Source organism: Eptesicus fuscus, chromosome 2 (genome assembly GCF_027574615.1).
Source record: "Eptesicus fuscus isolate TK198812 chromosome 2, DD_ASM_mEF_20220401, whole genome shotgun sequence".
Lineage (NCBI taxonomy): Eukaryota > Metazoa > Chordata > Mammalia > Chiroptera > Vespertilionidae > Eptesicus > Eptesicus fuscus.
Window position 1 is genome coordinate 87,322,558 of NC_072474.1, and position 25,260 is coordinate 87,347,817.

General features: G+C 42.4%; 1 protein-coding gene across 1 annotated transcript in view; it reads left to right on the forward strand.

Annotated features, from left to right (window-relative positions):
- Positions 1–25,260, forward strand: part of FRYL (FRY like transcription coactivator) — a 245,550-nt gene that overhangs the window by 196,571 nt on the left and 23,719 nt on the right. Inside the window, exons 46-55 of the mRNA XM_054729167.1 lie at positions 890–1,497; positions 1,785–1,882; positions 5,827–5,997; positions 8,279–8,419; positions 10,381–10,578; positions 13,859–14,020; positions 14,354–14,428; positions 14,748–14,924; positions 19,332–19,535; positions 22,406–22,570. Of these exons, the coding sequence (XP_054585142.1) occupies positions 890–1,497; positions 1,785–1,882; positions 5,827–5,997; positions 8,279–8,419; positions 10,381–10,578; positions 13,859–14,020; positions 14,354–14,428; positions 14,748–14,924; positions 19,332–19,535; positions 22,406–22,570 (1,999 nt within the window). The remainder of the gene's footprint in view (positions 1–889; positions 1,498–1,784; positions 1,883–5,826; positions 5,998–8,278; positions 8,420–10,380; positions 10,579–13,858; positions 14,021–14,353; positions 14,429–14,747; positions 14,925–19,331; positions 19,536–22,405; positions 22,571–25,260) is intronic.

Sequence of the window (25,260 nt, forward strand, 5' to 3'; positions counted from 1 at the left end):
TGGCGGGGCAACGCTGTTGCTCTTGGTCAGAGATGTGCTTCACTGACAAGCTCCATTCCCGTGGCACTTGGCCTCCCATTGTCCCCCCAGCAGGCCAGGCCCCTCAGACTCACACTTTCCTTCTCCCTGGAGCTGCCTCCCTCCGCCTTTCTCTTCCTTGCAAACCCTGAATTGACTGAACTGAAGTATCTTTCAAGTCCCACCTCAGATACCACCTCCTGGCTGAGCTTTTCTGACGCCCCCTCCCTCCGACCCCCAAGGAAGTGCTCATTATTCCATCCTTTGGGTTCTTACAGTGTTTTCTTTATATTTTAATGACAGCAATTAACAGGCTATAAATGGGTCCATTTACACATCACTCTTCCCCAGTAGATTTTTATCAGATATTCTTCACCTTTTGCGTACTGCTGGCACAGGTAGAAAGCATTCTGTAATTATTCTTTGGTCAGTGATAATTGGGTATGAGGGAGGAGAAATCAAAGACTTAACTGTTGAGTTGGTTCTTTTGGAAGGAGCGTGCATGGACAGAAATGGAGCCACTGGGACCATCAGGTCTGGGAATGAGACACCTGAGGTCTGCTTTGGACATAACATTCGCTAAGTCCCAGAGCAGAGCTATATCCATGACTAATGACTACAAGCAGAATTTTCACTTCATGTCAGACCTTATCCAACTCAAAGGAAACAGTGGGCCACGGTAGAAAAGATACTGTTGTACATTTTGTTTTAATGTGGAGGGAAGAACTCAAATTTGATTAAGCAAAGTCAGATATACTTAAAATGGTTTTTCCCTGGTAACAGTTACCATTTTTTTTCAGTGTTTCCAAGCATAAAATGAATGTAGCAAAAGAAATGACCGTGCGTGCGTTTTGTCTTTTCTCTTTTAAAGAACCTCATATCATGATCCTATAATGGGAAACAAGTATGCAGCTAACAGGAAAAGCACTGGACAACTAAATCTAAGCACAAGTCCCATTAATAGTGGCGGTTACTTGGGATGTAACAGTAGCGCGAGGAGTAACTCTTTGAGATTAAGTTTAATTGGTGACCGAAGAGGTGACCGGCGGCGAAGCAACACACTGGATATCATGGATGGACGGATAAACCATGGCAATAGCTTAGCCAGGACTAGAAGCCTGTCCTCTCTGCGAGAGAGGGGCTTGTATGACGTGCAGTCCACTACTGAGCCTGCCAACTTGATGGCCACCATTTTTTGGATAGGAGCATCCTTGTTGGAATCCGATTATGAATATGAATACCTCCTGGCTCTCAGGCTTCTCAACAAACTGCTCATCCATTTGCCTCTGGACAAATCAGAGAGTCGAGAGAAGATCGAAAGCATGCAAAGCAAATTGAAGTGGAATAATTTCCCAGGCCTTCAGCAGCTCTTCCTTAAAGGTTTTACCTCAGTGTCTACGCAAGAAATGACCGTGCACCTCCTCAGTAAACTCATTGCTGTCTCCAAACACTCGCTGGTGGACCCTTCCCAGCTGTCAGGTAAGGCTACGAGGATCGCTCCTACGCTTAGCTTTTTACTGTAGTGAAATGTAAGCTACTGTTTGCTTGGAAATCTACTGGTTTCTGATTTTCTACAGTTACAGTTTTTTAAATATGGGAGATAGCTTAAATTCTTTGGTAAAAGCTAAAAATATTTAGAAGATCCAGTATTCCAGGAAATAAAAAGTAAATGGTTTCTGTGACCCATTAAAAAAAATGCCTTTAACTTTTGAAGTTATGTCAATAACATGGGTTGTTGTTTGCTTTCTTTCTTTTTTTTTATATAGGCTTTCCTCTTAACATCCTTTGCTTATTGCCTCACTTAATCCAGCATTTTGACAGCCCAACTCAGTTTTGCAAAGAAACAGCCAGCCGAATAGCAAAGGTAAGCCAATGTTATGCTGAAAGGTAACACGAGAAGGAAATGATTCTAGAGTTTTATCTTCAACGGAGATCTTTTTACTGTCACTTTTTAATGAATTTTACATCTAAATTTATATTCTTTTTATGCATATAAAGGTGTTGTGTAGTAATGACTCAAGTTACAACTGCTGAAATGACAGTGAATAAAACTCATCAGAGTAACACTCCTCTAAATCCGTCTTTTTCTGCTTCGTTTCCCTACTTTACCCTCTGCCTTTCTGGCAGTTGCTAATTCATTCATTTATTCACTAGCATATTTACTGAGCACTGGGTGAGGTGCTGCAAATACAGTGACAAAGTACATGGAGTACTTACCCGGCGGGCCTTAGAGAGAGGATGAAATCAGGGAAGTAGACAATCACCGTAGAGTCGTAAATACAGTTGAGAGGGCAAAGTACTGTAGAGGCACAAAACAAAATCTTCCACTAGGAAGTCGGCTGACATGGAAGACTGAATGGGAATAACCAGAGTAAGGTCCCTGGGTCAGAAACAAAGAACAGGGCTGAGGGTGGAGGAAGTTTTCTAAGGAGAAGTTGCATGTGCAAAGGCCCTGAGGAGGAAGAAGGCAGAACGTACTTTGGGGTTCTGAAAGTTCTCTCTTTACATTTGCCTTTCTCCTTTCTTCTCTCTCTGTCCCCTTCGTTTCTTTACTTCCTTACCTGGCTCCTCCCCTCCCATTGGACAGTTCTGAAATAGAAATGTAACTTTTTAAATCATCTGTTAGCATTTTTATATAAGTGTTATAATTCTTAATTTTAAAAGAATGTGATTAAATTTTATATTTTTAACAATTTCTTCTCTTAAGAACAATAAAGAACTCTCAGATATTTTGCCTTCTGCTTACACTTCATCAACAATAATTATTTTTTTGGGGGGGTCACATTTAGTCTTAGAAATAAAGTTTTTCAGACTAAAAATAAAAACAGTCGTAAGAAGTCGTTATATAAATTTACAAGTAATTACATACAACAGAAATTAGGTGAACTGGGGGTGGTGAGTGAATAGCGGGGTCAGTAAGATACCTAACACTGGGGGGAAATCAGAGAAGTTGAGATCAGAAGGGAACCAAGCAAGTAACATCCTCTGGAAGAACTTTTCATATAAGCAATTAAAAAAAAAAAAAGTCTGAGATTCAGTTAACAAGTGGCACAGCAGGAAATGGGAAGAGCAGGCACGCAGAAAGCCCAATAAAATACCCACCGCTGGGTGGCCCACATGCCAACACTGGTAAGTGCCCATTTATCTCTGGGTGCCAGTACAGTGACAAGTCCTACTGGCCCAGCTAACCGAGTTAGCAGTAATAAGAGTAAGCCTCTTTTCATTATCTTGATACATGATATTTAATAAGTGACAAGAAAAAACTCAAGGAAATAATACTGCTGATTCCATTTTTTTCTGTTGATTCCATTTTTAAATGAAATTTCTAAATAAGAAGAGATCCTTAACATAATTGTTTGAAAAGCATGTATTTAAGAAGAAGAGCCATTATTATAGTTCATGGAAGCATCTGCTTTGAAGGTGATTATTTGCCTAAAACAACAACAAAATATATTTGCATGAATGAAGTCTAAAAGTTATATGAAATAGATAATTTATTAAAATAATTTTCACTTAATACTCTAATGACACAGAAAAATGTAAACAAGGGTGTGTTTTTCCCTTTATGTGGGATAAAAAAAATATTGGGGAAGGGAGGAGTATATTGGCTTACTCTGGGATTTTAAGAAAATAAAAGGCATACATTCCCTAATAAAGGAAATAGACGCATTGAAGAGCCTCCGCTGAAATGTGCTGAATAAACTCCTGGCTGCGTGCCGTGGTCAGCGAGCAGCCCAGCCCGGCTACCCCGCCGGGAGGGTGTGGACGCCCCTCAAGTGTGAAGCCTCCTCTGTCATAATTGGAGGCAAAGAACAGGAAATTCCAAATACTTTTTTTTTTTTTTAAGAAATAAAATATATGGCTTTCCATGAGTTATAAATTATGGGGTTTTTTTATGTCTGTTTTCTTCCTGTTGAGCAGCACACAGAGGTTCCATCTGTATGCTTTTAGCAACCTGCAGGATGTGGATCAAATTGATTTCTTAATTAGTCTCTCACACTGTCGAGTAATTTTCTGCCATTAGGTGCTTCCTCATTATGCAGATACCTCTGGGTCTACTGTTTGTGCCGTTGGGAAGCACAGAATCTAAAATGAGGCGACACTGGGACAGATACTGTCCCTTTCAGCTGTTCGTTATGGCAGAAATAGTGCGCGATAAGCATTTGTTATGAGACTTTTGGGATCCGGTTTTAACCTGGTAATTCCAAGATTCCAAAATCTAAAGCATTTGGACTATTATAAAATTGCACGGCATATATGCCTTTTGTCCTAAATACAGGTTTTTAAAAATCCTTCTTTAGGGGAAAATATTATTTAAGACTGTAAGAATTCTATAGGGATCTCTTATTGTTCAGGCAAGATTCCTTAAACTATAAACATTTTTCCTGAAGAAGAACCAGTTGTGAAATTGTAAAATGATGTGATTTTTTAAAAATAGTATGATAACTTAGTGTATTTTGAAATACATATAAGCCATATCAATCAGGTTTGTTTGTGTGTTTTTTTCTTTCTGGTGCTTGTTGTATGGGTAAGAAAGAGGCTACTCCTGCATGAAATCGGCTGGTTTTAATGACTTTATAAAATAGCTTCGTAGGTGCTGTATTAGTCTCTGCACAGTCTTGCGTACCTCCGTATCGCGGGCCTCTCCAGTGACAGCGTCCACATGATTAGTCAAAATAAAAGTCAGAGTCATCTAAAAGTTACAATATCTGTAGTTTGAAAGGTAATGCTACTTTCTTTACTCAGTGCTCCAGGCATTTTGTGCAGATATATAGTATGCAAACCATCAATCAGATGGAAGAATAAGTGAGGAAAAAGAAACTAAAATAAATTTCATGGAGGCTAGCCTTTTTGCGATAGAAATATAAGAGTAGTGTGGCCTTTTTCCAATTCTGCTTTGTTGGGGTGTCCCCAGAGGAGAATAAAAGGAACATCCATCTCCACCTAGGACTTAGGGCGCAGACAGACTAAGCAGGTGCTTTTGGTCAGTAAGGTCCCCAACATTCAGCTCCCCTGGTGCTGCAGGAAGTCAGTGTGTTTTGAAGTGGCCTATAATGATTTGGGGGAGAGGGTGTAGATCTGTAATATTTTCAACATTAAAGATTCATTAAAAACAGATTTGAGCATGCATAAGAAAGAATTGGCAAACTTGAGGGTAGGACAATGTAAATTATTGACTCTAAAAAAAAAAAAACAGGAAAAAATAAAAGACTAAAGAAAAATGAAACTATTGACCAAGGACCTTACGAGCCTTAGGCAATTTCCTGAAGAGCAGTTTGAGGTCCATCCTGCAGAGTCCAGTGAAGTCCTTTGAGTGTAATATGCACGTTGAGGCTTTTTGCGATTTACTGCTCTATTGGGACCTCAGGTGGCCTGAGACTAAAGCATTTCTGTAGCAGGCATCTCTGGCCCTCCCAGAGAATTCCCAGTCTGAGCCTATTTTGTATAGTTTTTACAAAACAAAACTCTTTACAAAACAGTAACAAAATGACACGCAGGGTTTACAAAACCATGCATATGGACTTTTACCAAAGACGGTTTTACAGAGCATCCGACTGAGAAAAAGCCATACTGGTTAGCACCCACGGGAGTATTTGACGTATTATCTTTCCCTGTTATCTGTTGCTAGTCTCTTAATGTCGTGTTCTTTTTTTTCTCTTCTGTTTAACTTTCCTACTGCATTGAAATAAAATGCCTTGAAGCTTCAACTTAAACATTTGTTTCACTGAATATATTTCGTATAGAATCAAGCTTAAACTTGCATCTTTATGTTTTGGGGAATGAAACTGTTTTATTTTATTTTTTTAGGTTTGTGCGGAAGAAAAATGCCCAACGCTTGTCAACCTGGCGCACATGATGAGTTTGTACAGCACACACACGTACTCCAGGGACTGCGCCAACTGGATCAACGTGGTGTGTCGCTACCTGCACGACTCCTTCTCGGAGACCACGTTCAGCCTGGTGACTTACCTTGCGGAGGTAAACGTACCAAAGGGTGGTGGCGGGTTTCTTTTATTTTATTTTATTGATTTTTTCACAGAGAGGAAGAGAGAGGGATAGAGAGTCGACGAGAGAGAAACATCGATCAGCTGCCTCCTGCACACCCCCCTCTGGGGATGTGCCCGCAACCAAGGTACATGCCCCCGACCGGAATCGAACCTGGGACCCTTGAGTCCGCAGGCTGACGCTCTATCCATTGAGCCAAACCGGTTTCGGCGGGTGGTGGTGGATTTCTTTAACTGCTCTGTGGCAAAACTGGTACGCAGACGTATTTCTAAAAGGAGCACTGATACTGATCTTTAAATTGTTTTGAGAGTGATTATAGATTGCGTCACTTTTTAAAGATAAACAAATCTTTTTTTTTTTTTTCAAGTATAAAGGAAGTTTTTGTAAACTTCTTTCCCATTTTCAGTATTTATGTCTTCATTCACTGTCCTGACATGATCTGAACTCAAAATAGTGTAAACAAACTTCAACTTTATTTAAAATGGGAAATAAGTTTTTAGAGGTCTTGATCCTTGAGAATGGTAATCTTTGTTCCTGCACAATTAGTTCTCGACTGTGAAATCCCTACTAGAATAATGCTGTGCAAAGGCATTTCTGCTAGGGCGTTTTTTTTTATTTTGATGATACATTTGTTTCCTGATCTAAAATATTATCTTCACCCTGACTGGTTTGGCTCCGTGGATAGAGCATCCGGCCTGCGGACTCAAGGGTCCCAGGTTCGATTCCGGTCAAGGGCATGTACCTTGGTTGTGGGCACATCCCCAGTAGGGGTTGTGCAGGAGGCAGCTGATCGATGTTTCTCTCTCATCGATGTTTCTAACTATTCCTCTCTCTTCCTCTCTGTAAAAAATCAATAAAATATATATTTTTTAAAAATAATAAAAAAAATAAAACATTATCTTGGTGGCCAAAAACAGAATTATTTAAAGAAAAAAGCTAGCCCTAGAACTGCATAAAAAGTTAATATTTATCTGTTGAGGGAGTAACTTCATGCCTAGAAAGTTACTGAGTAGAAAGCCACAAAGAGAACCTCAAAAGGAAGAAGTTCCTAGTCACTAAAAATGTTTGTCAGCTTATGATAAACTAGTACCTACCTTCCTTTTTAAAAAGTTGGCTTCTAGAAATTAAATTAAACCTAAAATGCTGTGTAAACATAAAAGACATTCATAACTCAGTGAACGTTGTAAATATTGTTCATAACACTTTAACTTAGCTACGCCCCTGACTATCACAAAAATGCTTCAGGACTGTGTGAATTGTTGAAGTGTTCTGATAGGCTTACTCCCATCAGCTGTACATTTAAGAGGGCTGATATTGTGGTCCATCTGCCTGGCAGCTTCCCGGCCTGAATTGCACCCAAGTCTCTCCGTGTATTCTATACCTACCCCTTTAGGACAAGAGTTAGGATAAAACCAGTGCTAACCTCCTTAATCAGCTTTGAATTTAAGTGCCTTAGACCAGCTCTCCCTTTGCTCCAGTCATGGCTCTGAGGTCTGGACCTGCACAATCAGCCCGTGGGTGCCACACACGGCAGCATTTGTCCGCTCTGTAGAGAGGATGCTTTGCCCCAAGTGTTGCTCTTACTAGTGTAAGTTATCCTTGCTGCATTATCTATATATATATAAAAGCCTAAGTGACCAAACGACTGGTCAACTGGTCGCTATGACGTGCACTGGCCACCAGGGGACAGATGCTCAATGCACAGGATCGGGCTCCCTCCTGTCTGGATTGGGCCTGCGGGGATCAGGCCGAAACCGGCAGTCTGACATCCCCCGAGGGGTCCCAGATTGTGAGAGGGCACAGGCCAGGCTGAGGGACCCCACCAGTGCACGAATCCATGCACTGGGCCTCTAATTATGAATAATTATCAAAGTATTACTAACATGTATTTAAAACTATATATTTAACTGTCCTGTAAACACTAGGAAGTAGGTGGTATCACTGTTTTATTTTAAAAAATCAAAAAGCAGAGAAGTTAAGAAACATGTCCAAGATCACATAGGTAATAAGGGGCTGGTGTGAAGAGCGTGGGGGTAGTTATTTTTTAGTGGTGGTGGTGGTGGTGGTGGTATAATGATTTTTCTCTTTACGTAATATAAATGGTGTTCAATTAAAAGAAAACACTAAAATTAAGATAATAGACATTACCTTTTACTTTTACCTGACTCTGGATTTCTAGTCCTCTAACCATAAACTCCTGGCTTAAACCTGTTTTTCAATATCATAAATGTAAATACTGAATTTTCACTTTCAGCTGCTAGAGAAAGGACTGTCCAGTATGCAGCAGTCACTGCTGCAGATCATCTACAGCCTTTTGAGTCACATTGACCTCTCTGCTGCCCCAGTCAAGCAGTTTAACCTGGAGATCATAAAGATTATTGGCAAATACGTACAGGTGAGTGACCACAAAACTGATGTGCAGAAATGTTAATCTCAAAGTGATTTGTAATCATAAAAACCAGAGGCACCTTAAGTGTCCAGGAGGAAAGAAGTGGTAAGTCCATAAATCATATTTTCAGGAATGTGTACAATGGAACAGTGTTCTCAGTGTAAGTGATAAAAAGCAGAATCCGAATGCTATCTGATAAAAAGCACCAGATATTTAGAAAGTTAAAAAATCAGACCTGGCTTAATGTGAATGATGACAAGTCAACCTAGTCTGTAATGAATTTCACCTTTGAACTGTCTGTTTGAAATACTGGCAGATCAGTATTGTGGATACAACTTATTAGAGAGCAGACTCTTTATTTTGTTTGCTTTTATTTATTATCTTTTTATTATTGATTTCAGAGAGTAAGGGCGAGAGAACTAGAAACATCAATGATGAGAAAGAAGCATTGATCGGCTGCCTCCTGCACGCCCACCCAACCAGGGCATGTACCCTGACCAGTAATTGAACTATGACCTCCTGGTTCATAGGTCGCTGCTCAACCACTGAGCCATCCCGGCTGGGCTTTAATATGTTTTTATTGATTTTAGAGAAAGAAAGGAAGAAGGAGAGAGGGATAGAAACATCAATGATGAGGGAGAATCATTTGATTGGCTGCCTCCTACAGGTCCCCTACTTGGAATCGAGCTGCAACCCAGGCATGTGCCCTGACAGGGAATTGAACCATGACCTCCTGGTTCATAGGTCAATGCTTAACCACTTAGCCATACCAGCTGGGCTCAAATTTATTTTTAAGTGTTATGTGAACCGAGGTCATATTTAGCTGATGGCCCATCGCAATTAGTGACTTCTGCTTTATTCAAACATTGAACATTTTACAGAATTGAACTATTGGTTATCATTTACATTTAGAACACAATTGCCCATATAATTTATGGAACTTCCTGAAGAAGTTTTTATATTTTCTAATGCTCAGAGCCACTAATTAACTGTCAGGGGGAAAAATTTTCTACCTTGTTAAATATAAACTTTTTTTACAGTGATATGCTTCAAATATCTCAATATTATGTGAACATTTTTATTGTTAAATATTTTGTACTTTAGGCATCTTTATATCAAGATGTCATTCAATTGGATAACTCAGTTTGCGAAAGATTTTTCATTTCCTTTTGTTGTTTTAAAGGCGTCCCACCCAGAATTGTCAGCTATAAAACAATGTGTATAATATAAGGTTGAGATGTGACATTGGTATCATAAATAAGAAAAAATAGTTCTTATATATATTCTTTTCAGTAGATAGTAAAGGAAAAATATAAATTCTTTATTTGACATTGGTTCTTCTACACATATACATTTATCATGTAAATTACAATTAAATTATTTCAAAACATACAAAACAAAGAAAAGCATAAAAACAACCCAAAACATGTAGTCACCACAGATGTAGGGGGAAAAGCACCCTATACAACTCAGTAATCCCTGAGAGCATCATTTTAGCACAGCATTTACACTAATTATTTGGGGGTTGGGTCACGGACCCAAAAATCTAATGTGTTTTTTTTAAATATTTTAATATTTTTATGTCTAAAAAAGTATGTATTCAAAATATTTTATCTCCAAGACTTAAAATATTTAGAGCCATAAAACTATAAATTTCATTTATTTAGAACATTCACATGTGTATCACTCCTCTGTTTACTACTATTATTTATAAAGCACTTACTGGAAGAAGGCAAGATATTCTGATTTGGGAACATTATTAAGTATGTGGTGTCCCATACAAATAATAACTTGTTTCCTTTCCTTTTGTAACTCAGATCCTCGTTGAGGACTTCTGAGTAAAAATGAATAACTTACAAGAGTTTTTTTAGAAATAATATTTTCATTGTTTACAGTACAGCTAAACTTTTGTTCTTCGTTAAATATGTATTTGTAACTTCTCTGTGTCTATTATATTTTTAAATCAGAGTCCTTATTGGAAGGAAGCCCTTAACATATTAAAGCTGGTGGTGTCTCGCTCTGCAAGTCTCGTTGTACCCAATGATAGCCCCAAGACCTATGGGGGCGATGTGGGTTCGCCCGAAATATCCTTCACTAAGATTTTTAATAATGTCTCCAAGGAGCTGCCTGGGAAGACCTTAGATTTTCATTTTGATATATCCGAGGTAAGATGCCCAGGATACAGACGCTCTCGTAGAAATGTTTATCTGTTCATTCAAAGTGCATTGATTTTGCTCATACTCCGGAGGAGGCACTGAGATAGGCGCTGTGGAAATGGGGAGGGGATGGGGAGTAGGCCTCTCCGGAAGCTTACGGTCTCTTGGGGAAAGAGGCAGATAAAAATGGTGATCTTGGCTGGAAGTAAGTTGAAGGTACTACAGGAATGCATGTATGTCTAACTTGGTCTGAGCTGAGTGCTGAAGGGTAAGTAATGCTAGACAGGCATGTGTACATGGTAGTTTGGAGTGGGGAGATTATATCCCAGAAAAGACAGCATGTGAAGGGAGGCTTATAATTGTGAGCAAGCATGGTGCTCCAGAAACTTCCAGTTAGTACAGCATTTCTTCAAGCATAGAGAACAGAGGTAGAGTGAAGAGAAATGAAGCCGAAGTCATAGAGGGCGGGGGCAGGATCACAGGGATTTTCCCTGCCTTAGTAACAAAACGGTTGTATCTTGAAGCAGTAGGAGTTCTTAAGGGATTTGTAGCTAGAGTAGGAAATACTAGGATTTGCATTTTAGGATGATCAGTCAGGCAACAGGATGGACAATAGATCAGGGAGAAGGGGAGGGGAATCAGTAAGGAATCTATTAGAACAGTTTGAGCAAAAGATTATGTTACAGAGCAGCCAAAGGACTTGTATGCATGCATATTAGCATAACCAATGGACTAGGACACTGGGGCAGTAGGGGCTTATCCTGGGGGGGGAGTGGCCAGGGAGGGGTCAGTCGGCGAAAAAGGAGACATATGTAATACTTATAAAATAAACTAATTAATTAAAAACAAAGATTATGTTGGACCGTTTCTAGGCAACTGCAGAGGAAAGAAGAGGGAAGGGATGGTTTTCAAAAAAGACGGAGGAAATGATTGATGGGATTTGATGGGAAGGAGAAGAGGTGCTAGTGAAGAAGAGATGTTAAGGACAGTTGCTTTGACAACTGCATGAATGTTGGTCCCATTCAGAGGGAATGGGAATTCAAGAACATTTCTTAGCAGGGAAGGAAGATGAGTTCAGTCTTAAATATATTGACTCTGAAGTGACTAAGAAACATACTCACTGAGGTGCCTAGCAGTCAATTAGACTTTCAGATCTGAAGTTTTAGAAGAAAACTTGGGTGGAAGTAAACAAAAAACAAGGGTTTTTTTCAGTGTTGTACTAGTAAAAGTAGAAAGCTGAAATCATGGAAGGAACAAGACTAAAATAAACAAAACTGAGAAGCCCAGTATTTTAGTGCAAGACAGAGGCAGGGCCCACCATCCAAAAGGAAACCTGGGCCTCTGACTGTGTCATATTAATAAAAATCTCATGTAAAGATTTTGGGCCCTTGCTGGGAACCCCATTTTTTTTTCTTCAGCACCTAATCCCAACCTTGGTGGCCTTGGTGCTATTGAAACAGTCTTTTACAAGCCAAAGGAAGAATTTTTTAAGAGAGAAGTAAAGTTATGGACCAAGTATTGCAGGGGATTTGAAAAAGGTACAAGTCGAAGATCTAATCACATTTTAATTGATTAGGTATACTTAGATTTTAAAAACTTTTTTGCAGTTTAGTTTTGGTATTAAAATTTATCCAGCACTTATTGATATGTATGTGTTTTTTAAGATAGAAAGTGTGTTTATTGCTAATTTTTTAGTTAGTATCATCTGAGAATTTCTAACGTGGAGTGCATAGCATGGGAAAATTATAAAGTGGGCTTTCCTTTTCTTCCAGGTCAAACTATACAAATTGGTGGAATAACTGAGGCAGTGATATGAATTCTCAAAACATTTGATATACTTAATTTCAATTTTTTCTTCAAAACTTCCTAAGCACCTGCAATGCGTAGACACTGGAGATATAGAGGGACAGAGATGAGTCACATGTGGTCCAGGCGACTTTTGTGGAGTAAGGGAGATGGGCACATGAACAAATCACCATCCCTTGGCAGATTGTCCAAGTATAGTTACCCAGAGGCGGTGGTATCAGAGAAGGCCTCCTTGGAAGTGTGGAGTCGCCCTTAAAAAATAGATAGGGGTTTGCTTTGGTGAATATTCCACGCAAAGTGGGCAGCATGTCCATAAAAGCATGGCATGTTTGGGAAACAATAGCAAGTTTAGTTTTGCTGGTGTGTGGAGTTCAGGGCGGAGTGGAAGTGGGCACCAGATTATAAAAAGGGACTTGTACAACATGCTAATGAGCTTGAATATTATTTTCAAATGCAAATTCAAGACAGTTCACAAAGCCAAACATATATAAATGAGTTTTGAATCTTCATAGAATTTGTACTGAAATAAATTTTGGATTTGTAGTAAGAAGCTACACAGATATCTTTCTCATTGAAGTTGTTACTTATCTTGAATCTTTGCAAAAGCACATTATTGAAGCCCACTTAAAAATGTGCATTAAAAAAAATACCAAAATGTTAATAGATGTTAAATCTGAATGGTGAGATTTTTAAAAAATTATTTTTACATTCTCTGAGCTTTCAAAGAAGATATCCTAATATATAAAAAGCCAGAGGCCATCACAACTGAAACAACCAGACAGACAACTGAACAGCAGGCTGCATGGGGAGACCAGGCCAGCAGGAGGGTTAGTGAGGGACGACCAAATGACTGAACAGCAGGCTGCGTGGGGCAACAAGGCCAGCAGGGGTGGCAGTTGGGGGCAACCAGGCTGGCAGGTAGGGCAGTTGGGGACGATCAGGCCAGCAGGGGAGGGCAGTTGGGGGCAACTGTGCCAGCAGGCAAGGGCAGTTGGGGGTGATCAGGGAGCAGTTAGGCATCAATCAGGCTGGCAGGCAGAAGTGGTTAGGGGCAATCAGGCAGGCAGGCAGGCAGGCGAGTGGTTAGGAAGCAGCAGTCCTGGATTGTGAGAGGAATTCCTGATTAGAGGTTGCAGGCTGGGCTGAGGGACACACCCCCCCCCTCTCTCCCCAGAGTGCACGAATTTTGTGCACTGGGCCTCTAGTATTTTATAATCACATGGGAAAAGATTAGAGGTGGTTGTTTTTTAAAGAAAGCAGATCTATATTGAAAATAGGAATAAGCTCTCTGATAGTCTCAGAGACTCAAAGTGAAATCTCTTGATTAGAAAAAGAGACAACTTTGATTTTTGTAACATCTACCACATGATAAGTAATTTTACTCCTTATGCTATGTTTTGGTTGGTTGTTTAAAAAAATGTCATAGATACACTGTCAACCCTTTTATGTTTGAGTCAAACACTGGCATTTTGTTTCTGTGTAGACACCAATTATTGGAAACAAATATGGTGATCAACACACCACAGCTGGAAGAAATGGGAAACCCAAAGTTATTGCTGTTACTAGAAGTACTTCTTCTACTTCCTCTGGTTCTAATTCTAATGCCTTGGTCCCCGTTAGCTGGAAAAGGCCGCAGTTATCACAGGTACGTAAAAGAACATCAAAACTGAACACTCACGCCCGGCAGGAGTGGCTCAGTTGGTTGAGCATCGTCCCATGCCCCGAAAGTTGCTGGTTCAGTTCCAGTCAGGGCATACACCTGAGTTACGGGTTCCATTTCCAGTTGGGGCACATACGGAAGACAACTGATCAGTGATTTCTCTCCCCTCACCTCCCAAGCATGTCCTCGGGTGAGGGTTTAAAAAAGACCCTGAACATTTGTGAAATAGAAGAATCAACTTTATTATATGTACGAAAACTTGAGAAATTGTCTTATTTTATCAGTAATCCTAACATTTGAAATTTTTTTCCCCCTTAGCGAAGAACAAGAGAAAAGCTAATGAATGTGCTTGCTCTCTGTGGCCCAGAGTCTGGCCTCCCGAAGAATCCCTCAGTGAGTAATCATGAAAGCATGTGGAGAGGTTTTAAAAATCCTGTTGTGCCAGGAAGAGAGGGAAATTACTGTCTCCTTGCTTCCCTTTTTTAACTTAACCTTAGTATTGACTAAGCATGAAAAAGCATGACTTGTCTTTGTGATGCTTGGCAGCTGTGCTAATTAAGTATTCAACCAGTTAGGCGTCAGCATGAAAACCAGTGGAAGCTCTGAGTTCACTGACAGTTGAGGCCTGCAGTGGCTCTTAGGGCGAGGACGTCTCATATGCAGAATGACAAAGCTGACAGGTGGCTTTTTATTTTTTTTGTGGGGGGGTCAGGTGGTATTTTCTTCTAACGAAGATTTGGAAGTCGGTGACCAACAGACTAGTCTAATTTCTGCAACAGAAGACGTAATTCACGAGGAAGAAGTACCCGTGGAAGATAATACCAGTGAACAACAGTTTGGAGTTTTTAAAGATTTTGACTTTTTAGATGTTGAATTGGAAGATGCAGAGGTAAGGATATGGGCTTCTATTGTAATGTTTATAGAATAGTTGTAACTGTATTAAGAATTAAAGATTTGACCATAGACTCTTTTCTTATTAAGGTCAGTGTAAGGTCAAGAATATAAAAACCTAAATTGGGAACTAAATATGATTAGTACAGTCAGTCCAATAGCAGAATAAATCTGAAATAATAAGAGGAACATCTACTAATTTTTTGTCTTTATCTTTAAAAATAGAAAGTAAGAAATGGATTTCTTTTCTTAATCTTTTTTATTTTTTAATTACAGTTGACATTAATATATTAGTGTCAGGTGTATTGCACAGTGCTTAGACATTTATATAATTTACAGAGTGATTCCCACCAGTAAGTCTAGTACCCACCTGACACCATACGTAGTTATGACAATATTATTGACTGTATTTCCTATGCTGTGCCAAAAGTATTTTTTAAATTTAGGGCAAGCTTAGGCTTAAATGCTTGGCATGTGATATAGAAACTAATGTGCAGCAAAACAGTAAACCAATTAAATTTATCAGACAATTTTAAAGAGCATGGCACTTACACTAACTTGATGGTTCCAAAGAATTTGAGTCTCTTAAAACTTTTTCCTACGGCACAGGACAGAGACTCTTCCTGTGACATTCCTCACCGCTTTCTACTTGTCGGTGTAGCCAGCTCTCTCAAATGCTTCATCTCAGCTAACACCCAAAGGGCTTTCTCCTCTCCATGGATTCAGTTTAGATCAAATTGACGGTTATGTCCGTTCAGATGCTTTCCAAATGGAAAACCCAACTCCGAAAAGTGGGTTTATGAGCTCACAAAGCCGAGCCAGGCAGTCGGGGCTTCGGTAGATACAGAGCGCTGTGGTCTCTGCGTCTCTCTCTGCAGTTCTCCACGCTCTGCCTTTCCCTTTAAGTCAGCCTGACGTCAGACGGCAGAGAGATGGCTGTCCCTGCTTGCTGTGGGTGGCCTCACATCCTCAGCAGCAGTGTTCAGAAGTGGAGTCCCTTCCAGAAATGCTCTCATGAGAGGAACGACGTTGCTCTCCTAAACTCTTTTAGTGGATTTCTTGTCACATCTCCTTGGCCCACAGTGAGACGTGTGCCAGTTTCTGAAACAGTCACTGGGGCAAAGTGAATAGGCTTGCCCTGGTTGCCTTGGGCTCTTCGGGACCTGTCCCTATAGCTGAGGTCAGTACCCTAACCCACAGTGACCCCAACGTGAGAAAAGTTCATGTCAGATAGGTTAAGAAAACGTTCATTCTGAAATTGTTACCCGTATCGGTATTCAAGAGCCTCAAGCGCCTTATTTGGTATCCATACCATGGCATTGATATATCTTTCTCCAAAGTACTTAAAATCACCCATATAACACGTATGCATTCAAGTCTCTTGAAGGGGTATTTCCTTTGGCTCTCATAGGTGAGGTGCAGGGATGAAGTGTAATGGCCTGTGCCACGTCACATCATTAGCTGTTGATGGGAAACCAGATAGGGAGGTGCTCTTACATGTTTCCGCCTCCCCTGCAGATGGGAGGATAGGACCACAGAGCCTCGGAGAGATGCCTGTACACCAGCTTAGGAGCTGCGCAGGCTGCTCTGTGGTGGTTCACCATTTACGCATTCCCAAAGACACACTGTCCAGGTCCATGAGGAGCCCCACAAGCATTATTCAGCACCTTGTAGGGCAGTGGCTTTTAAACGTTTTGGGGTTTTTTTCCCACTGTGATCCATAGTTAATACATTTTATATCACAGCCAAATATATACATGCACACACCTTTTTTTTCTTAGAACTGTAATTTTTTAAACTTTTTTTTTTAATCCTCACTCGAGGATGTTTTTCCATTGATTTTAGAGAGTGGAAGAGAGAGGGAAAGACAGAGAGAAACAGAAACACATCAGTTGGTTGCCTCCTACATGAGCCCTGACCAGGACCCGGGCCAGGGAGGAGCCTGCAACCAAGGTACATGCCCTTGACCGGAATCGACCCCAGACTCTTTTGTCTGCAGGCCGACGCTCTAGCCATTGAGCAAAACCAGCTAGGGCTACATGCACACACCTTTATAATACAATATTCAAGAGTATGCATCCCTACTCAGTGCTTTATGCACACTGATATTTTCTATTTATCTCCCTTTCATTTTATATTGGTTTTCCAAAAGGGCAGGTCACCACCCTCTAGAATTAATTTCAGAAATTTTGATGAGCTCAGTGGTTGAGTGTTGACTGTTCAATTCCCAGTCAGGCCACATGCCCAGGTTGCAGGCTCGATCCCCAGTGTGGAGGGGATGCAGGAGGCAGCTGATCAATGATTCTCTCTCAGCACTGATGATTCTATCTCTCTCCCTCTCCCTTCCTCTCTGAAATAAAAATATATATGTATATTTTTAAAAGTGTGATGGGTTGAAGAGACCTGCTGCCCTACCTCAAGGGCATGTGCAGCTGCTGAATTCTTTTGTAGTTATTTGCTTCTTAGAGTTCAGAATTTAAAACTTCTAAAGGTAGGCCCTTGACATTTTTGTAATGATAAAATTATTTTTGTGGGGGTTTATTTTCCTGGTTTTTGTTTGTTTGTTTGTTTGTTTTTTTGGAACACTAAATGCTTCGTAGTTCATCTAATACTCTAAAATGTCAGTGGTGGTAAAAATGGCTTTTAAATACAACTAACTTCAGTCATATGAAATTAAAGATGCTCATTACAGGTCCATCTTTAATTCAAATGACAGTATTTTGGGAAGAGTGGTGCTAATTTCTGCCTCATAATTAGGCCAAATCAAATGATGGAGATTTTTCTAAAATCTAAATATAGTCTTGCTTAAAACAGGGAAACAGGAAAGACTTTGTGACAAAACAAAAAATAACTGCTAATGACACCTTGAAAGCCCAGTGCGTGTGCGGGGTGCTGCCATCACTGTGTATGTTACGCAGTAGTATTTGGAACGTGTTCCAGAAAGGTGGCTCTTCAGGCTCTAGAGCCCGAGGGCCTCTAGGACAGGCGTCCTCAAACTATGGCCCGCGGGCCACATGTGGGTGTTTTTGCCGTTTTGTTTTTTTACTTCAAAATAAGATATGTGCAGTGTGCATAGGAATTTATTCATAGTTTTTTTTAAACTATAGTCTGGCCCTCCAACGGTCTGAGGGATAGTGAACTGGCCCCCTGTTTAAAAAGTTTGAGGACCCCTGCTCTAGGACATGCCCTGGAAGCCGGGGAAGGGCCACGAGCCAAGTGGCTAGAGCTCCTGGTTCGACAAGAGCAGCTCTGCTTTTGTTCATCCATTTTATACAGCTGGCTTCCGTCTTAAATTTTATTTGAAATATTCCTCTGCTTTATTTACTTTTTTTTTTTTTTTTTTTTTTTTAAGGCTTTGAAAGCCTCTATTCGGGACAATCCCTCTTGAGTAAAGAAACACAAATAAATAACATTCTGCTGGCCGACTCACTGTGATTTGTCATGTCAGGGTTTAGGAAAGAGTCGTAAGAATTATATCCTTACAAAAGGAAGATCAGCTTAGAGAAAAAGAAACTTACATAAATCTGGGGTGAAACGGAAACTCCTCATATTCCCTCTAGACCTTTTGAAGTGGCCAGAGTTATGTCTCGATAGCTGTAATAGCTTAAACTGTTTCATAATAAGAAATGACCATTGGGTTTAGTCAGAACCATCCTACAGACTAAAACAATTATGACCTTGTATGTTTTCAACTCCATGTTAGTTTAAGTCAGTTTTGCATTGTATCAAGTAGTAAGTCGATGTGAACTTTGAAGACCTTTCTTAAAGTTTGTGCTGCTGAAGTGTATCATAGAAATGTTGTTTTCATTGTCTGTCTCCGACTTCTTCACATAGCTTGCGTTAAAAAGTAATTTAAATCACACGTTGGCTTCTTGCACAAAGCTTAATCCAGAGCTTGAATCAGTCTTTGAGTTAGAGAAATCACAGAGTTTTCCCCAACAAGTGTAGTGTATATTTAAATGTTTGTCTTCGTTCTTGCTAATTCTGTGTGTTTTCCTTTTTGCTAACCAGGAGCTGCAGGTAAGTTGCAGCCTGGTGTTGTGGGTTGTGTATTTGTTGTTGTCTGTGGTGTATTTGTCTTCTTTGTGATCTCATTGCGTTTGTGCGTTAGACTAGAAATGGGCCTCGATGGTAGATTGTTGTTGGTCCCCAGTAATCGATGGAGAAAGTTAAGAAAATTACTTAGTTAAAAGGAGGTTTTCAACCAAATATTTTGATCTCTTGAAATATAAATATTTAATGATGTCTTAAAAGTTTCAAGAAACTGAAGGGCTGATTGAAACTCTGCTTATGACGATGCACTGAGTATGTTTCATCTCGGTATATGTTTCCCCCGTGTATGTGTGACATTTACTGCGGTGACAAGCATGTGTTTGCGGTCTTAAAAGTCCCATTGCTTTTCCAGGGGGAGAGTATGGACAACTTCAACTGGGGAGTCCGCCGGCGCTCGCTGGACAGCATTGACAAAGGGGACACGCCGTCCCTCCAGGAGTACCCGTGCTCCAGCAGCACCCCGAGCCTGAACCTGACCAACCAGGAGGACACGGACGAGTCCTCGGAGGAGGAGGCGGCCCTCACAGCGAGCCAGATACTCTCGCGCACGCAGATGGTACCCAGTTACCTCCTCCCACAGCGACAGCTGCTCTCCCTGTCCTCTTAACCTCCAACCTCGTAATTCCTGTTTCTTGATAGTCTGCTTTTCATTTCAGTTTGGGTAAAATGCACACACTGAAATGGAAATACAGACTCGCAGCAGTAACGGGGTACGCCGTTACCCTGACAGGACGTCGGCGCTGCACACCCCGTCGCTAAGACAGGTTTTACATCGCTTCCCTCCTGGCAGCGGCGAATTGGTCTGGGCCTTTTCAGAGGCCCTCCCGTGAATGACACGTGTTTTTAGTATCAGTGTGAATACCAGTTTGCTACCCGCTTTTCTCTTCTAGTCAATGTGGAAAGACGGAGCACGACTTTGGTCTCACAATCAAGTCAGTTACTCGCAGAGGGAGCTTCTGACTTGTATCCCGTGGGCTGATGACAGAGAGTTAAAGAATGAGTGGAAAATGAGAAAAAGAAGGCTGTCGAATCGTCTGGTCCTTCGGAAGTGCGGGGGTGAAGGGCGGTTAGGTGCAGTGTGAGGAAGGGTGTGGGGAACAGCCACCGCGTGCCCGCGGAGGAGAGTCATCTCTGTGTCCCACCGTGTGCCTTCCCACACGGAACTGGCCGGGCCCCTCTGCTGAGCCCCACACTCCGTCTGCTGGGACGTGGCCGGCGGCGATGCTGAATGCCGGGCTGAGCTGGATTCACACCAGGTGTACAGGCCTCAGTTTGCGGTTGGCTTTCTGTCGCCTCTCACTTTTTAGCATCTCATTGCTGCCCCCCTATGTCTCTCAGCTAACCCCCCTTTAAGTATCAGAACGATACGCGTTGTCATTCACTGAGCGTGTAAGATGCGCCAGTCTCTGCGCACGGGGTTTTACATGGATTAGCCGCCATCCCTCCCGAACCACCGACCTAGGAACGGTTGTTGCAGTTCCGCAGACTCGGTGACTCGTCCTGGGCCCCGCGGCGAGGGAGTGGGTTTGAACCAGGCAGTGCGCCTCTACACCAGTGGTTCTGTTTCCCGATGGCCTTAGGCTCTACAGCAGCGGTCGCGACCCACAGGTTGAGAACCGCTAGCAGGGTCGCCTAAGACCATCGGAAAACACAGATATTTACATGACGATTCACTAACAGTAGCAAAATTACAGTTATGAAGTAGCAACGAAAATAATTTTATGGTTGGGGGTCACCACAACATGAGGAACTGTATTCAAGGGTCGCGGCATTGGGAAGGTTGAGAACCACTGCTCTGGACCCATGCACCCCAGGCTTGGTCCTCCGTGGGACTGACTACCTTCGTGGAATCAGGGGTGGGGAACCTTTTGTCGGCCAAGGGCCATCTGGATATGTATGACATCATTTGCGGACCATGTAAAATTACCAACTTAAAAATTAGCCTGCTGTGTTCGGTCAGACATTTCATTAACTCGCCCCTAATGCCTTGGTAGGGGGAGACCGAATGGTTTTGTGGGCCGGACGGTCCCCACCCCTGATAAAGGAATGGTTGGGTTCCTGACAACCGTGACGGAGCGGAGGAGGCAACAGGCCCTCCCAGGAGCCAGATTGTAGGCTCAGAGGCTGGCATTGCCGCCCACCTGCGGTGCAACTGTGGTCAAGATTACCCCCCCCACACGCCCACCCCTTTAAGGCAGGAGGAGGAAAGCCACCTGGGCTCTAGCAAGTGCTTAATCGGGTTCCTTAGCTCTCAGGAGAGCCTCGGGGCAGGATTACTGTCTCCTCCTAAGGCCAGCCCCCGTGATGGTGGCCATGAGATCAAAAAGAACTTGAAGTAGCTACCTCCTCCTGGGGGGGCGGGGGGCGGGTAGTTTTCTTTCTACCTACTTTGAATCACAGACTTCATATTTCTTATGTTGAATATTGACCATGAAAAATGTACAGCCTACTTAAAAGAGGAAAAACTATATTATTTTTCCTAATTAATTAAGACTATAAACCAGGCGTCCTCAAACTACGGCCCGCGGGCCACATGCGGGTGTTTTTGCCGTTTTGTTTTTTTACTTCAAAGTAAGATATGTGCAGTGTGCATAGGAATGTGTTCATAGTTTTTTTTTTTAAACTATAGCCCAGCCCTCCAACGGTCTGAGGGACAGCGAACTGGCCCCCTGTTTAAAACGTTTGAGGACCCCTGGTCTAAACCAACTAATGATGGACTGCCGTGTTGCCCTAATTCTGTTTGTATTACTAAAGGTTCGCGGTGTTGATTTTTTTTTTATATATATTTTATTGATTTTTTACAGAGAGGAAGGGAGAGAGATAGAGAGTTAGAAACATCGATGAGAGAGAAACATCGATCAGCTGCCTCCTGCACACGCCCCACTGGGGACGTGCCTGCAACCAAGGCACATGCCCCCGACCGGAATCGAACCTGGGACCCTTCAGTCCGCAGGCTGACGCTCTATCCACTGAGCCAAACCGGTTTCGGCCGCGGTGTTGATTTTCGCTGAAGTCGGTGAACAGCGGTTCACAATGAAAACTAACGCTGCTTCCTGAGACTCGGCGCGTGCGTGGCACCGAAGCCTCGGGGAGAGCCTGCCCGCAGACACTCAGACCCCCTGGAAACACAGACGCTGCTGCAAAGTGCGCGTGCGTTCAGGATGAACACAGTCACGTGGAGCCCTTCCCCCTTGTTGGTTCTGTTTAGCGGAGCTCAGCCTGCTGCGCCGATGGGGTAGCGGCATGCGTTAGCAGCACCCCTTCGGATAGAGACTGAATGGAGCACAGGGCCGTTTTAGGAAGCCAAAGATCTTTCTAACTAAGCCGTCGTACCCCCCTCCCCGCTTCCCCCCCTCCCCCGCAATATGTTATGATATAGAACATGTTTCATAAATAAGGTCCCTGTTTTGCTGTTTCTCCTTTTAGTTAAGCGGTGATTCTGCTGCCGATGAAACCACACCAGACCATCCTGAGTTGCTCCAGTCCCAAGACTCCACGGGCAGCATCTCAGCCGAAGAAGTGCTTCAAATCAGAGATGAGACCCCAAGTTTGGAGCCCTCTCTAGACAATGCTAACAGCCAGCTGCCTGAGGTGGGGAGAAGTGGGGGCTGGTGCATGGCCAATTTGGGCTCCTTTTAGCCTCTGGGACCTCCCTTGCTTTCCTCTCCAAAAGAGTTTTCATCCGATGATGCTAAAAATTTGATTTGTGTGCGGTATTTCTAACCTGGTGGGTTATTTTGACATGAAATCGTCAAATCTGATGATGAAAAGCAGCCGGTTGGATTGAGGCAATGACCTGCAGGTTAGAAATAGCCCTGAGCGTCTGTAATGAGCATCTGTGCTGCAGAACGTTGATTCGGTTCCTGTGCAGCCGCGGCGGGGGCGGTGGGCACCTCGGTGGCGCTGCCTTCTCTAAGGCCCGCTTTGCTTTTCCATTTCTTTTTGCTTTGTACTCGGGGTTAAGTAATCGGTGCTGTGATTGGGACGGAAACCTCAGGCCAGCTGTGTTAGCAGTTGTTTAAATGAAATCTTTAAAAAAAAAAAAAAAAAAAAAAAGACTTTGGATCTACTAGCGTTGTGTTTTTTGGAAAGGCCTGTGAGAAGTAAGCCAGAGTCCAAGCTAATGACTGACTAAAAATAAGTAAGTATTAGTTTTCTTAGTATGTTGTAGTTGTTGTTTTTTTAAGATTATTATAAATACTTTCTTTAAAACTGCAATTATATAGCTCTTGTTATATGTGCTTTCGTGCCTTAGTAACTATTAGGAAAATACTCTATTCTTTCAGTGTTAAACAAATCAATGTAGTCAGCAGATCTCATCATTTTAATTTAAGTTGAATTCTCACGCTCTTATTAAACTGATAGTATATTTTACATCTTTAACAGTAAGCAGACGTATTTTGAAATGAAGGCGTTTGGGTGGCTTTTTAAAAACGCTCCTACTAGTGTAGCTGAAGTTTAGATCATTCAGCTCAGCCGATGTTCATCGAGGTTCCACTAGACGCCAGGCTCCCAGTGAGGCGCTGGGGAGACGAACCGGCACGCGCCCTGCCCCCGGGGAGACAGGAGGTTAAAAAGGAGCATCTCCTCTCGGTCCGAGAAACCCCGGGACACACGGGCTCGAGGCTCTGTGGAAAGTCGGAGGCTGGCCAGCTGCGCACGGGGCGGTGGTGCTGAAGGACCGGCTTCATGGCCGTGGGGACCGGCCAGGCAGAGGGCCACGGTGTGGAGAGACAGGGCCGTGTGACAGGAGGAGGTTCTGGTGACGCCCGGAAACACAGTATTTCTGGAGAACACGGTGGAGGAGAGACGGTTAGGCTCTAAGACAGGAAGGGTCCTGCGTGCCGTGCTAAAGACTGAGACTTGATCGGGAGAGGATAGGAAGTCACGGGTTTTCACTCTTCCACCATTTGCCTGTGACAAGCACCGAAGCAGATGCCCAGGTGCTGAGCCCCTGCCATGTGCTGGGCACTCTTCCAGGCGCCCGGCGCACAGCGCTGTGTGGAAGACACAAAGGCTCCTGGGTTTTGGAGCTCAATTCCAGTAGGGGAGACACAATAAACAGTAAGACAAATAAAACAGAAATACCGTATCAGAAAGTGATGGTCTCACTCATACTGAGAAACCCTAACGGCAATGTGGTCTTGGTGAGGGAGAGGGTTAGGTGGGGTGCGTTTGAGGTGAAGCCTAAGGGCCGAGGAGCAGCCACCCCTTGCCGATGGGAGGGGAGTGTCCGGGTGCGGGGAGCAGCCGGGGATACGGGGGAGGGAGGGAGAGGGAGTCGGGCTGGGCTCTCCTGGTCGCCATCAGAGACCACACAGCAGGTGACCATGGGAGGATTTTCAGCAGAAGGACATGATCTGATGATGTTTCTTGTTTAAATCTCAGCTTTTCTTGTGGAAAAAGGAAAGTCGGTTCTTGCACCTGCCACAGGCAGCTTGTTTGCATTCTAGGCACCTGTCATCAGGGGAAGGCTAGGGTCTGCCTTGTGTCTCAGCAGAGTCTGCATGGTAAGAGGTGTGGAGTGTGGACGGGAGGAGGCTGAGACAAGGAGATCATGTTAGCAAGAGAAAAAGAGGGCCCGAACTAAGACCAGGTGCCTGGACGGGAGAAATGTTTACAACCGAGAACCGACAGGATTTAGAGGTGCACCTTAAGTAGACGCTATTTCTTTCAGCTGTTGGGAGGCTTGTTACGTGAGCATTAACTACCAGTTAATAATCCCCCGTGTCTAGCTTGGATCATAACGTTCAAAGGTCAACAGACATTCTCATTAGAAACCATGGAAACAGCAGGCTGATGCTAGAAATACCTTCTTAAGAAAAGCAGTGTGGTTAATGATTCTATGTTTTAATATTATTTAACAAATAGGACACTCTTAATTTTGGGTTATTGAAAAGCTATGAGCATACTAAACTACCTCCAAGAAATAATTCATATATTTCCATATAGTATATTGGAAATTGTTTTATTTCAGATGGGCATTCATTCATCCAATGATATTTAATGGGCTTACCTCCTAGGCACTATGAAGTTCCTGATGATACTTTCTTTTCTTTCCTAAAGGAAAAACACTTCATTTTCTATATTTTTTTTCCACAGTAGTGGGTTTCATTACTAGTATAAACTATGTGAACTGGTGGATAAGAACGAAGGAGATATTTTTAAACCATAGTATTTCATTTAGAAACAGTTCTATTGACATTAAAACTGTCACCCAAAAGAATGCTGTTCACAAGAGAATAATACAAGCTTGTATCTGTTGGGTGTGTTGGCCTAAT